This window comes from Oreochromis aureus, linkage group 7 (genome assembly GCF_013358895.1).
Source record: "Oreochromis aureus strain Israel breed Guangdong linkage group 7, ZZ_aureus, whole genome shotgun sequence".
Lineage (NCBI taxonomy): Eukaryota > Metazoa > Chordata > Actinopteri > Cichliformes > Cichlidae > Oreochromis > Oreochromis aureus.
In genome coordinates this window covers 1,234,048-1,247,877 of record NC_052948.1, presented here as the reverse complement: position 1 = coordinate 1,247,877, position 13,830 = coordinate 1,234,048, and the positions used below count along the sequence as shown (strand labels likewise).

Sequence of the window (13,830 nt, the reverse complement as noted above, 5' to 3'; positions counted from 1 at the left end):
AGTCCAACACACCCAGCACTGTGGGCCTAAAGAGAAAGCTGTGAGTAGACACACACCTACACACACAGAGCCGTGCACAAACACACACAGGCGCACAGTAGAGCAATCAACAAAAGTGAGACAAACAGGGCCACAGTGGGGCAGAGGGAAGGGCTGGCTCAGCTGACAAACTGAATAATCGAACTCAACAAGCGGTGTGAATGGAGACAAGTGCTGAATCAGTCAGTCAGACACAAACACACACACACACACACACACAGTGAAGGCAGAGCAGGGTGCGCGACCCTGCACGACAGCCTGTGTGTGTAAAATGCTGGTTCAGCTTTGTTACTGAGAGTGAACAAGGCCGACGTGAAAAAGGAACGGCACGCCGCAACACAAAAGTGCCAAAAAAATGTGTATTTCTGGGTCGGGAAGAATTCAGACGTATGCTTTGCAGAAATTCATGTCTTTTTTTTCATACACTTCCACAATCTGGGTTTTGTGTCCTAGTTCATCTACTCTCACTGCTCAAGTTTCCTTGCTCCAAAATTAAGCTTTTAAAAAAGCATCAAGGTTCTCTAAAAACAAGGACAGGATGCTTCGAATGCTCATTTCTGCATGGGTCTTAACATGTGCACAAGTCTAGCATGTTTGCCAAGGTTAACATGCATTTGTCCATGCTAACACTGTAAACTGAAGCACAGATTTCTTGGATGGTCTGTATCACCACAGACAACCATACAATTTGTTGGCTAGTCCATTAAAAACATTCCACATACACACCACAGAGGTCCAGTTTAATGATTTAAAATAGTGGAGGGGGGGAGGGGGGCTAGCACACCACTGGCTCCTGCCACCTGAATTTGCCCTTCAGTGCTGAGATTATTATCTGTGGATATAAAGTACACACACGACCATGTGTTTGCTGCATGGACTTGTTGGTTAATAAATACAAAACAGAAGGAGGACATGAGCTTTTGAAAGATTGGAATCTTGTGACTCTGCATTGTTAATTACATGAAGCAGTGTAACAAAGTAGCGAGACGGACTGAACAGAACTGTAACATTCAGCAGGTTTCAGTGTAAACAGCACAGATAAACGGACGTCTGCTCCAGTCTCACCAATTAACCGTTTGTTAGTTAGCACACTGATGATCATTGTGCGTAGCTGATATTACTACTGTTTTATAACTTAGTGAAACAATAACACTTCCTCCAGGCCTCTGATGTTGGACGATGGCTCTCCCAGCCCTCCTGCCTCCAAGTTCAGCCATAGTCACCAGATGGAAGCCATCCACGAGCCCTTCTACATCCAGTCGGTGAGAACAACACACCTCAAGTCTGGTTTTCAGTTTGTTGAAAGTACCGTGTGGACACATTTTGCTGGGAACTATAATTAATAACCTGCTGTGCTGCTGCTGACCACATTCAGCACAAACAGCGCTGGTTGCAACATGCAGTAAACTCAGCTCTGAGGTTAACAGCTGGCCTTTCTAAGTGCTCGGCTATGTGCGATTCTTTAAAACCAGCTGATCGAGTCATACACACTTCCCAATACTGATGAATCTAAATGTAAAACCATGACAGCTACTGTGTTAAATCATAATGAATTTATTATACAGATGAGGACAGAATCATTAGCACCTCTGATACTAATAATGAATTGCGTATCATTTTTGCTGGTTTATAGATTCTAGTCATTTGTTGAAGGTGTTGTCAACTCTCACATACATCGCCTGAAATATCCCAGCCCATTCTTCTTTGGCTAATCTCTCAGGCTTCTCCATATTTGATGGTCCCTTCTTGCATTTACCTCAGTCTGCAAAACTTCAGTGGGATTTAAATCAGTGCATTGTGAAAGCCATTCAATAACTTTCACTTTGGCCTTCTGGAGTTAGTTCTTCACTGTGGAGTGCTTGAGGTTTTCTTTCAAAATCTTCTCATATCTTTCCCGACTCCCCACAACTGTGTGTCACTGTGGGAATGGTGTCCTTAGGGTTGTCTATGGAGCTTGGAAAGAAAAGCATCTGGACTTCTTAAGTTGCCCGAAGACGTTTCACCTCTCATGGTGGAGAGCCCCAGATTTAAGCCCTGTGGGAGTGACCCCCTATTGATCCTCTACTTAATCACATGAGCCAAGGTGTGAAAACAGGTGAAGGTCACAATCAGCCAGGGTTTCAGGTGAACCCGCTGTGAAACCTGGCCCCACCCTATCATGTGATTTCCTGAGGTCAGATGGCCCAGGATGTGAGTGGGTGTTAAGGCGTCTGGGAAGGATCTCAAAACTGGATTACAGATGACAGACAGTTGGTGTCGTAAGCCCCGCCTCTGTTCAAAGATGGTCATTCACAGAGGACATAGATGGCTTCTTTCACTCCTCTGTCAAACCATCTGTCTTCTCTGTCCAAGATGTGAACATTGGCGTCCTCGAAAGAGTGACCTTTGACCTTTAGATGCAGATGGACCGCCGAGTCTTGTCCAGTCGAGGTGGCTCTTCAAACGGGAGAGGCCTCTTCAGATATAAGTAGTGTTTCTAGCCAAAGAGCTTTAGTTTTGTCTTATCTGACCAAAGTCTTCTGGCTTGAAGACGTCTCTTCTGAAAAAGTGGAGTTTTGGTCTTGCATTCCTGTCCAGGCTTCTAGTGATTATCTTCTTTGAGACTTCAGTTTCTCGGCCAAGTCATGCACCAGTGTCTCGGTCATTTTTCTGCTATCTGTAGACACATCTCTCACTAGTTTGCTTCTTTGAAATCTTTTGCTTCCTACCTCTGACAGACTGGCTCTTTACTGTGCAGATTCCTTTGAATTTCTTGATGAAACTTCTCACTCCAGTTCACGATACTTGGAATGATAACTTTGGATCCATCTCCTATTTTATGAACATCAACAATGAGTTTTTTCAAAAAAAAACAAGCGTGTTTATAAATGCCGCACTTTTTAACCTTTAATCAGAGGGGTTAATCATTTTGTCCTCATCTGTTTGAATACATATCCTTTAACACTCTGGTGCCATCAATCCAGCTGTTACAGTACATCACCACTAGGAGGAAGCAATGTGCAGTGACAGATTTAGGGGCCACAGATGTGCTTTCACTTCAGCCCGAGGTCAAACACATGAAGTGATTTTCTTTGTGTTGTAGTCTGTAATTGGACTGTTACATACAGGCTCTGCTGCAAAGGCAACAATCACAGAAGTTTTGAAGTTGAAAAAAGGTCTAGAAGAGTCCAACGAAATTCTGACTTCAACTGTTTTCAGGAACCAAAAGCATTTATGTGGGCTCATAACCAAATATGTTTGAACAGATTCTAGTTTGTGTGTTGTTGTTTTGTTTCTTTAACTAAATACAAGCCTCCTGAAAATCTTCAACTTCATTGGTGCTAAATTTATCACAACCAACAGACGTGTGCTTACTCTGTAGGAGATGGCAGGGAGCAAACATGCATCACAGTCCTCTCCTCTTTGCCCTCAGCCATCCAGTGATACTGCCTCCTGCTCTGCTAGCGGACTTGCAGGAGGACCGATTATATCCGATGTTACTGATATGTCTCAAGCGAGCATGCCTCTGCAGATGCAGCCTGATGAGACTAGGTAGGAGATCCATGTGTGATTTTCTCGGCTCACTATTAAAAGCTACTTTTAACACACAGTGTGTGACTCTGCTTGTAGGGAGAAGTGCATGATGCTGATCAAAGAGGAGCCTGTGAGTCCAGGGGTACGAGGGGGAGGAAAAGGAAGCAGTGTAGCGGGAGGAGAGGCTGTAGCGTTGACCTCCCCTTGTGAGGTGTGCTCCTCTGAACCGCCTGTCCTCCCTGTTGCAATGGTCCAATCTGTTCTGGAGGGGAGGGGCTCTGTGAGCTCCATGCTGGAGAGGAGGAGCAAGAGACCCGCTCTGGAGAGGTAGGTGCTCACAGGTGGACAAAGTCAAGGAAAATGTAATGCAACAGAAAAGTAATGTGAGGTGTATGAATTGTATAACACATGTGTGTGCAGAGCTGAGGTTGCAGACACAGTAGAGAATGTGGACATGAGCCTGGAGGAGCTGCAGCAGCTGCTTCTTAGGAGCCATCAGCAAAACGCTGTGGAAGCTGGGACCAGTGCTGTCATAGATGTCAGTAGATATCTGAAACATCAGGCTGACTCAGTTTGATGATTATAGACAGCAGCCAGTGGAGTGTATTATTGTATTCATCATTATGCTGCTTCCCTCCTGTTTCTTCTAGCCTTTCAGTCTAAGTCTGCCTCTGACTGAGTGGAACTTCACAGAGATGGAGTCCAACCTCAAACCAGTAAGTTTAATCATGTGACTCTGAAAGCTTTAGTCACTGTGAGGTAAACCAGCTCAGTAATATTAGAGAGACCCAACAATCCCCTACGAGCAAGCATGTGGCGATGATGGAGAGACTTTCATTTCTAATTTATGTCCAGTTTCAGTAACATTAAATTCAATGTTCATCTGATTCTTAGACATTTTACAGCACAGCAACACAAGTCTTCAGTTTCACTATGATGATCTGCATCAGTGTCATTGACTGATAACACTGATCAGATACAAAGTGAATGCTGTAACAGGATCAGTCACATCGGTGCAGTGTGAAAAAGCCCCAGCAGGTGGAGCTTTACTACAGCAGCTCCATACTGCTCTGTAACAGAGACGGTTAAGGAAGCAGAATGTGACTCTGATACAAACTCCAGATGTTTTTATAACGTTCTCACTACCAGCAGCTGCAGGAGGACAAAATATTCTTCCTACAGCCTCAGCCATATTCACTGGAGTTTAGTGATATTTTGTATGAGACCTCCCCGCCTTTGAGGATCTTTGAGAGTCGTTCTGCAGATCTCCTCCTGATTGGTTGATCCCATGGGCTGATGTGTCAGCTGCTGATTGGTCCCTGTGAACATTTTAAAAACACTGGTTCCTGGTGTTGCCAACTTTGTCGCTATATTTAGCGAATTTTCAGACCCCTTAGTGACTTTTTTTTTTTCTAAAAAGCGACTAGCGACAAATCTGGCAACTTTTTCTGGTATTATTGGAGACTCATTTATGACGACTTTTTGACGTGAAAGCGCGTATCGCTCAACAAGCAGCGGGTGCTGCCGTGGGCACCTCACCCGTGCCAAAGCACTCACGGGCGGAGGATAGTCCTCCCCCAGCTGCAATCAGGGCAGGAGATGTTCACACCTACGCGTCTAAACTGCAAATGAATCGTGTATGAGCGAAGCCGCTGCTCCCGCACTGACTGTAACGCAGTCAGTTCTTCTTTTACTGTTATGCTGTTTTGTGGATCACAAGGTTTAAAACTACTAATAAACATACACAAAGTAACTCCACCAGAGTGCCAATTTCGGGTCACTTTTGCCGGTCCAAGCCCGGATAAAGGAGCAGGGTTGGAATTGTGACATTAAAAAACAATAATTACTAAAAGAAATTTAATTTGTAGTTCTAAATAAATTCTAAATGCATTTAGGACGGTTTTTACTCACTTTATGTCTCTTCCACGATGTTATTTCTCTCTCCAACAACGTAGGTTACAATTACATTAGCATGTAGTGATGTTCAATTCGTGAACGAATCGTTCAATACTCGAGAATCACTTTACTGACTCGTGAATCATGATTCACAAGCGCAACTGACTCACTGACTCATCCCTGTTGCTGTTAGCAAGCTAATTCCATTAGTAGAAATATATCTAGCTTATAATTAAAATTGTGGGGAAAAAAACAACAGCCAATTTCTTAACAAAAACATTTCTGCTCTGAACTGGAAGAAAAAACCCTGAGTAGAAGCTCACATCAAGACAATAGCTCCTCGGTTCACAGTAGCATCGCTCAGCTAGCATGCTAACAGCACATTTGAGTTACTCACCCCCTCCCTTGCTGTGCTGAATCATAGCGTAAGTGAATCACTCAGGACTCACTAACCCCCTCCCTCCTGGCTCACAGCTCAAACGAGTTGAACGAATCACTCACTCACTCACTCACTCACCCCCTCCCTCCTGGCTCACAGCTTCTTCTTGGTTGGCAACCAATGTTAAGGCGCTTTATCGCCCCCTGGCTCACAGCTCAGTGGACATTTAGATGAGAAAATATATATTTGACACATTTAAGGAAAATACCAATAAAATAAAATAAAAATAAATAAATGTTCCTTTAGAATTTTTTTGCTCTTTTTTTTTCTAAAAAATAGTTGTTTTCTTTACAATCATTCATCTTCGCAGTAGGATTTACATTAAAAGAGAAACAAATTAAGTTTGAGTGAAAATATACATTTTGCACTTTCTGGTCAACTGACTCCGTTGACTCAAATGACTCAAGAAACCCGATTCACTTTGGTGAGTGACTCATTAAAACTCGATTCAGTAAAAAGAATCGAATTTACCATCACTATTAGCATGACCAATTATGCAAATTAGGCGATGATGTCATTTAGCGACTTTTAGGACAGCCAATAGCGATTTTCCTTACTGAGGAGTTGGCAACACTGGTTCCTGCTCAGCCTCTGGTCAGTGCCGATGAACCGACTCTGTTTGACATGGAGCTCCCCAGGCTCTTATTTTGTAAAGCATCTTAGCCTTTCCTGTGGTGCCAGCACTCTTGTGTGGGGGGTAAAAATGAGCGTGTTAAGGCCCTGCAGCACAAAGTTTCTCTCCTCTCAAGCCTGATTAATATTGGGGTTCTCATCAATCAGTCGCTATGATGCTTTGGAATGGTCTACAGCAGCAGGGGAAACCTGCTCGTGTGTCTGCTGGAGTTGATATTTCTTTTGAAGTGAGCAATGTAGCTGCCCACTTGGAATTACCACTCGTGACGCAGAGAGCTTCGACTGATGCAACTTTATTCTCTCCTCTTTTACCACCGACAATATGGCACCGTGAAAACTATAATGATGCACAAACAAATGCCATTAAACATTTAAGTAGAAAGTGTAGAAATGTTCACATTTTACTATAGAAAATTATTTTGATTAACTCAAATAGTGACATTGACATAAATCAATAGCTTGTAAAACAATTTATGTTACAACATTTAATGAAACGAATTAATGACAACCATTGTCTCTTAAATACATAAACAATCATTCACAATCATTAAACCAACCTCTTTCTGCTTCCAAGGGTGCTAATCATGCTGAACCAGCTAGCCAACCTCCTCCATGCACATCTCTTTGCCAGTCTTTCCACACCACAAACAAATGACATGCATACACAATAAAAAACGAATTCAACCACACTGAGTAAACTTTCAAAGTTATAGCATGTGACAGGTAAATAGAAAACATAGTTTTGCATGAGTATTTTCAAAAAATAAACGTTTTTACTCACTCTGAAGCGACGTGTTTGTGTCGTTTCACTGAGAACAGAACAGGAAGTCTGACACAATAAAAGAGGAAGTGCTAAGGTACTCTTCAAAATAAAAGCGCAAAGTAAAGTGGCTTTGCCGGCATTTACAAGCAAAACATAATTTGTCCATGCACTGCAGACCAACCCAACTCTGACTAAATGTCTGTCTGCTGCCAGCTCGAACAGCGAAGGTTTTGGGAACACTTTGGAAAGCTGTGCCTTTTCTGGCTTTCTCCTCGGTCACTATTGTTGGAGTTTCTTCAGTCAGACTTTCTCCCACTTTCTTGCCTCAGAGGTGCAGCCCTCTTTCTTGATACATTGTCACCAACATCTGGCTTTTTAAAAACCCCGCTTTGAGAGATCTGCATTTTTAAAAATCACCTCGAAGAATGGTCACATGGTAACCTAGGTCCATGAAATGTTGATCTGAAGTGTTTTTTCAGATCAACCACTGCTAACTGTCTTTTCCTAATTGTTGACCCTGAACGTTCCTCCTGGCTATCCTACAAAAACACAAAACACAAAACCCCAGCTCTGCACTCTCTTAAACTGTCTTATAAATACAGTGTTTTCTGATCTTGTGTCACCTCATACACAGGAACTGGGATGCCACATTGTTATATCTGCCATCCTATATTTCACATTTATAACACGGGTGGCTTCAGATACCGAACCCCCCCCAAGCCCACTCATGTTGACTGAAGACACAAAGACTAGCTGTGGAGCCCTGCTAGTTCTTTTAGTCCATGTTCAACAACACACGACTGTTTAATACAACTGTTACTTTAACTTGTGCTCTGAGTCTTAATTCATTCTTCATCCTGCTTCTGTTCCTCTTCAATTTAGATGAGAACGCTTGATTGTTGACGTTTTCTCTGTATTATTGTAGTCTTTACCTTTACCAGTATAAAGTGCCTCGAGGTGGCTGTTGTAAATAAAATTGAGCTGAGCCTATATTATTCAGTAACAATAAATACATAACATTCAGAGTTTTGTATGAAGAAGACAAAGTGTGATTTAGTGAATTTTGGATGTTTTAAATCACAAAAATTACAACCTTTTATTAAATGTTCAAAGCACAGTTTAGTGCCTGGACACAGATTTGTTTTAATGCCATTTTTGTTCATCATCTTTTCTGTTCCCAGCATTTACAGCCTTGGTGTTTATTTGCATGTATTTTTCATAACAACATGAATGAGTAAATGATTTATTGTACAGTGCAGTCCTCACATATTTGTTGTGTAAACATAAGTTATTTGCTATAATATGAAACGTTTCTGTTGGGATTTATTTGAATGTGTGTGTGTTTATCTTCACAGTACATGTTCCAGAACCAGGAAGTTGAGGCTTTTCCAGCCGCTGGCTGTGAAGAACAATGAATTTGTGCCGTGAATGGTCCTTTCTGAGGCGAAAGGTAACGGCCGCTTGTTTAAGAGTAATGTCAATGCAGCTTCATATCTTCAGAGGATAATCAGACTACTGTAACTAATTAGTTAGGTTACTAATCGAACTATCAAACAAATCCATTTCTTTGTGCACGAAAGCAGGACTGTTTTTTATAGCGCTGTCACATCACGAAGAAATGATTTAATCAGCATATTTCTCTACATCTGCCAAAAACCACACGGATGCTTCATCTGACCGAATCGTATTCATTTATCTGTTGGAGAGTGTTTTGCTATTGCCAAAAACTTTTTGTGATTTAAATAGACTTTTTGCCCGTACACAATGAGACACAGCTTCTCATCGTTCTTTCATAGATCCCCTGGTATTACACTGAAAATAAACATTGGTAGTCGACAACAAATTTGAATGTATTAAAAGATATAAAACCGTGACACAGCTCCTCACTGCTCCCACACAGCAGCAGACCTGTGTTAAGGTTCAAATATTGAGGAGGAATCCAAAAATAACCACTGATCCGGCCGGGTGCAATTAGACGGCATTTTAATGAACACATGTGGAGTCCGAACACTGTGCAGATTTCAGCGTCGAACTACCTTACAATAGTCAGAACAAAGGCTTTATAGGGTTTCTGTTGTCAGGCAGATCCAGTACAGCATACGTCAGCCTAAACCACAACCGTTCAGTCAACTTTGAACACAGTTTTAAAAAAGAACATTGTCTTCGGCTCGACCCAGGTGCTTCCCCCAGCTCGTCTTCGCTGTCGCTTATCTCTGGGACATCTGGTGTACTTCCTGGAACAGACTAACACGTACGCACCCCAACTTTGCAGTTATAGCAAAACATAATTAAACTCTTACCTATATAAATGAGTCTATCTAATATGTGTGTGTATGTGGGTGTATGTCTGTCTGTGCGTGCACAGAGTGTGCATCTGCTCTCTGCACCTTAGTTGACCTCAACTTAGGCAACCAGGCTAAGGCCATCCTGTGTGTACTGATCTTGACTTATATGTAAAATGTATAAAACAAATGTTTCAATCTAATACCACTACTTAAAGCTTAATCAAAGATATAAATGCATCAAAGATGATAATAGCATCATCCAAACTGCTCCTCAGAATTACTTGCACTGAGACTGTACTTTCGGTTTCACTTCTGCAGAAGCATGCAACTTCAAAAACATGTAACTTCCTGTCTTTACACAGAGTATATTTCCTTTCGCTGCAGCTCAGTTTCTCACCCACTGAAGACTTCAGTGTAAGAATATAAAAACATTCAAAAGCCTTTAAAATTATAGATTCAACTCAACAGTCTAAAGTGGTTCTTACTGGACCTGTAATAAAGACTAATATAATACCAATATATTTGAACATCTGAATGCATCTGCATGCAACATCACTATTAATAATGAAATGATAATGATGATTATAGAAATAGCAGCAAATGATAGCAGTAAAATATTTTACCACTCCGGACACCTGCTCTCTGATTCTTGTTCAGGTTTGCCATCGTGTGGTCAGAATAGGACTTCATAGGTTCAGAAATCTTTGGATGACGAGAACATTTTTGCTTCTGTGAATCAACCTCAGATTTTTTTTAGTTAAGCAACCTGGGACTGAGGTGGCGGCTGAATCCTTGGTTTGGGCTCAGGAGGAGACACGCGAAGCTTTGGGATGTGTCAGGGAGGAAGTGTAAGAATCTGCTGCATCAAATATGTGGAGGTACCTGCTATGGTGACCTCTTGAAAGTATAAATAGTTGTTGGCACTAATACATTTTTAAGTGAAATGACTGGCTTTAATGCTTGGATGCATCTGAATGATGATGTGTTCCCTCTGTTGAGATGCTCTGCCAAGTCTTTACTTCACTTGTTGCTTGTTTTATGGGTTTCCTGCCTTTAGTTTTGTCTACAGTAAAGGCGAGCGTGCTCTGTGGGTCAGGTAACTGACTTAACCACTCAACATGTTTTGGTTCAGTGAAAATGCAAATTTATTTAGACTCTTCAATAATTACTTCCTTCAAACCATTAACATTAGACTTGAGTCCTACAAGGTTACTAAAAGAAGAAGTGTTGCCACTCTGGGCTTCGTACCACAGGCCCGTAAGGTGGCGCTGACTGAACCGTTATTATAAAGCCATCACTTGATCCACATGTCCAAGCAAATTATCTGAAAAACTCCTGAAAGAGTAGCTGTCAAACTGCTCATCGCAGCACAGAAACAGCTTTAGTGAAGGCTACAGCTGATACTCTTATAGCCTGCTAGACCTCAGTTTGATACTGCAAGCCTTAATATTGTATTACAGAGATTAGCATGCTGTAGGTTTTAAATGTACTGTGTGCAGCGGATGAACCAAATCTATATATAAATGGGGAGTCTTCTTCACATATTAAGGTTAATTATCGGGTTCCAGTGGGTTCTGCGCTGGGCCGGTTCTGTTTACATTATACATGCTTCCCTCGGGCTCTATCATCAGGAGACACAGCATACATTGTCATTGCTATTCAGATGATATCCAGCCAGAAACAGAGAGCATATTTCTCCCATATTGGCTTCCTGTTAAATCTGGAACTGAATTTGAAATCCTTGAATAATCAGATTGGCCCTTATGTCAAAGACTTCGCAGCACCATATCAGCACAGAGCTCCTCGCTCTCAGACCGCAGGCTTGTGGTTTGTTTAAAGGAGAAGGGGAGGCAGAGCTTCCAGCTTTCAGGCTGCTTTTGTGCTTTTCTATGAAACTAGACGTTTTTTGTAATGTAAAGGTTTTCTGCATTATTTTTAATGAGAAATGAACGCGATGCCCACACCGATGACTGAAAACTGTGTCCCCAGTTTCTGACGCTCCTTTCTCCTGTTTGTGTCTGCAGGTCACAGACGCTGCTGTTACACTTTGTACTCCACTGTGCACCAGTTTGATCCCCAGGCCCTGCCAGGCTATTTCCTACACGTGACTTTGATTTTATTCTTTCTACATCCACATGCCTACAACAGAAAAAGCTCTGCAGTCTTTTTGATCAAAGCTTTTACTTCCTGGTTATTTGACTTCATCGGATCTATCAGCTGTCTGCTCTGTGGGCGTGAACGATACCTACATGGGAAATATGATGTCAGTGACTATGATTTTCACAGTTAACCAATCACAGCATTACATTTAGACTCTGATATTAAGCCGGATGGATGCAGACGGTGCATTCTTGGCTCCTGCACTTTAGTCTTTGTGTGAGAGGGAGTTCCTGCTTGGAGAGGTGACTTTTTCTTCCTATAAAGATTTCACAACAGATGAATATTTTTTATTAGTTTATCCTTATTAAGAATATAATTTATTTGTATCAAAGAACAAACTTTGGCAGATTTTATGTGATTTTCTCAGTCTGTGTAGGAGTGTAGAAGTTGAGGTATACTTTAGGCATTTGAAAATCACTATCATTCAGAGAGATAAGCGTGTTAGCGTTTCTATCAGGCTGTATTAAAATCCATAAGGAAGGCTCTCTGAAATCTATGGCAGTAGAAGGTAACACCCATCTTTGCACAGTCCTGATATGTAGCCGGGGATTAGCTTATTTCTCTTCTGTCTGATTTAAGTGTTAAGTTTTAATAGACAGATTCTCATTTGACAAAATCTACACTGGACACTACTGCATATTTGCACAATCGGTATATCTAGTTATTTATCTCTAGTTACAACAGTGGGTCATTGATTTCCTGTTTGTAGATGGCCAGCACTGGGTTGCTCAGTAAATGCAGTGAATGACAGCATTTTTAAACCGTAATCTTTCATCTTGGAGACGAGTGGTCACACAGTGTTGCTGCACTTGTATCTGTGCTCAGTGCTACACAGTAAGTTCAGACTTTCATGCATAAAAACCAAAGTCAGGACAGGGGGCTACGCCAAAACCACAGAGAGAAGAAGAATTCGTCAGCTGTCCAGGAGCCGGTGTTTACTTTGACTTTGTTTCACTGAATGTACGGTGGGGTGATTACTTGATAATTGAGTCTTTTATAGAATACCTGCTTGAAGGAATTATTTACTCTGGATAACTACAATTTATTAATGATTATGCCATTGGACATCAAATATTAGTCCTCACCACTGTTTGGAGGCAGTAGATGAACATGAATTGTGCAATACTGTACAGAACTGTGAGAAACTGCAATGACCATAGGAATGTAGGGAGCAGCAGCTGTAAGTGGTGGACTGGAAAGCACCATAGAAAGATGCACTGCAGAAGGATAATGTTAGCTTGTGAGCCTAAAAGCCCCGCTATTCATACCGAGTCTTACAAAAGCTTCAAATTTTAGTAGCATTAGTGAGGTCAGCTGCAGCGCTGCCTGCAGCAAGGCCACGACCCACATCGTGCTGCATCGTGGAGCCGCGCCTCAGTACCTCAGTGCTCAACCAAAACCACGACTTGTGCAGAAAATCTGCAGCTTTTGCCCACGATGTGAAACTGACCATCATGGTTTTCCCCCATACTTATATACATATATTTATACTTGCAGGCTAACATTTGATTATTTTGTTCTCCGTGCAGCTTTTGGAAAAGGGAGGGAAAGCAAGTTGTGGTGTAAACAAATGAAATTGCACTAAAAATGACAGTTGTATGATATTTGAGAGTACACAGTACATTTTAGACATAGCATTTATTTGTGTTCCTCATAATAAATATGAGTGTAATTACTTTTTTCCAAGGAGTGATGAATACATACATTCTGCTGCTGTTGTGTTCTTAATTTATTCCGTTTTCCACTTTTAATCATTTGCACTGGAAATGAACAAACTGTGTGTTCAGATGACATTTATGCCTGTCGGGATTGCAGACAGATAAAGAAGTATTGATGTTCAACGAGTGAAAAGATCTCTGCTGTAACAAAGCCTGGCATCCAAAAGCACCTCTGCACGCTAAATGGACTCGAAGAAATGTGCATAGAAACACGCATCACGCATATTAAAGCAGAAAATCCTGTCGACAGTGAAGACAACGAGATGATCTCAGTGCTTAGATGCTTTTGAAAGTGGGCCGCTGAAAATGTGAATCGTTTTAAATGGATTTTTATTTTTAAAGAATAAACTGTATCGTTACAGGGAGTCAAAGAAACTGAACATG

At 41.6% G+C, this 13,830-nt stretch overlaps 1 protein-coding gene across 1 annotated transcript in view; it reads left to right on the top strand.

Annotated features, from left to right (window-relative positions):
• hsf4 (heat shock transcription factor 4) overlaps window positions 1–13,830 on the top strand; it is a 23,606-nt gene extending 9,776 nt beyond the window's left edge. Inside the window, exons 7-14 of the mRNA XM_039614567.1 lie at window positions 1–40; window positions 1,202–1,301; window positions 3,452–3,570; window positions 3,649–3,879; window positions 3,973–4,090; window positions 4,203–4,268; window positions 8,639–8,733; window positions 11,593–13,830. The exon at window positions 1–40 is cut by the window's left edge and continues 28 nt beyond it. Of these exons, the coding sequence (XP_039470501.1) occupies window positions 1–40; window positions 1,202–1,301; window positions 3,452–3,570; window positions 3,649–3,879; window positions 3,973–4,090; window positions 4,203–4,268; window positions 8,639–8,698 (734 nt within the window). The 3' untranslated portion in view covers window positions 8,699–8,733; window positions 11,593–13,830. The remainder of the gene's footprint in view (window positions 41–1,201; window positions 1,302–3,451; window positions 3,571–3,648; window positions 3,880–3,972; window positions 4,091–4,202; window positions 4,269–8,638; window positions 8,734–11,592) is intronic.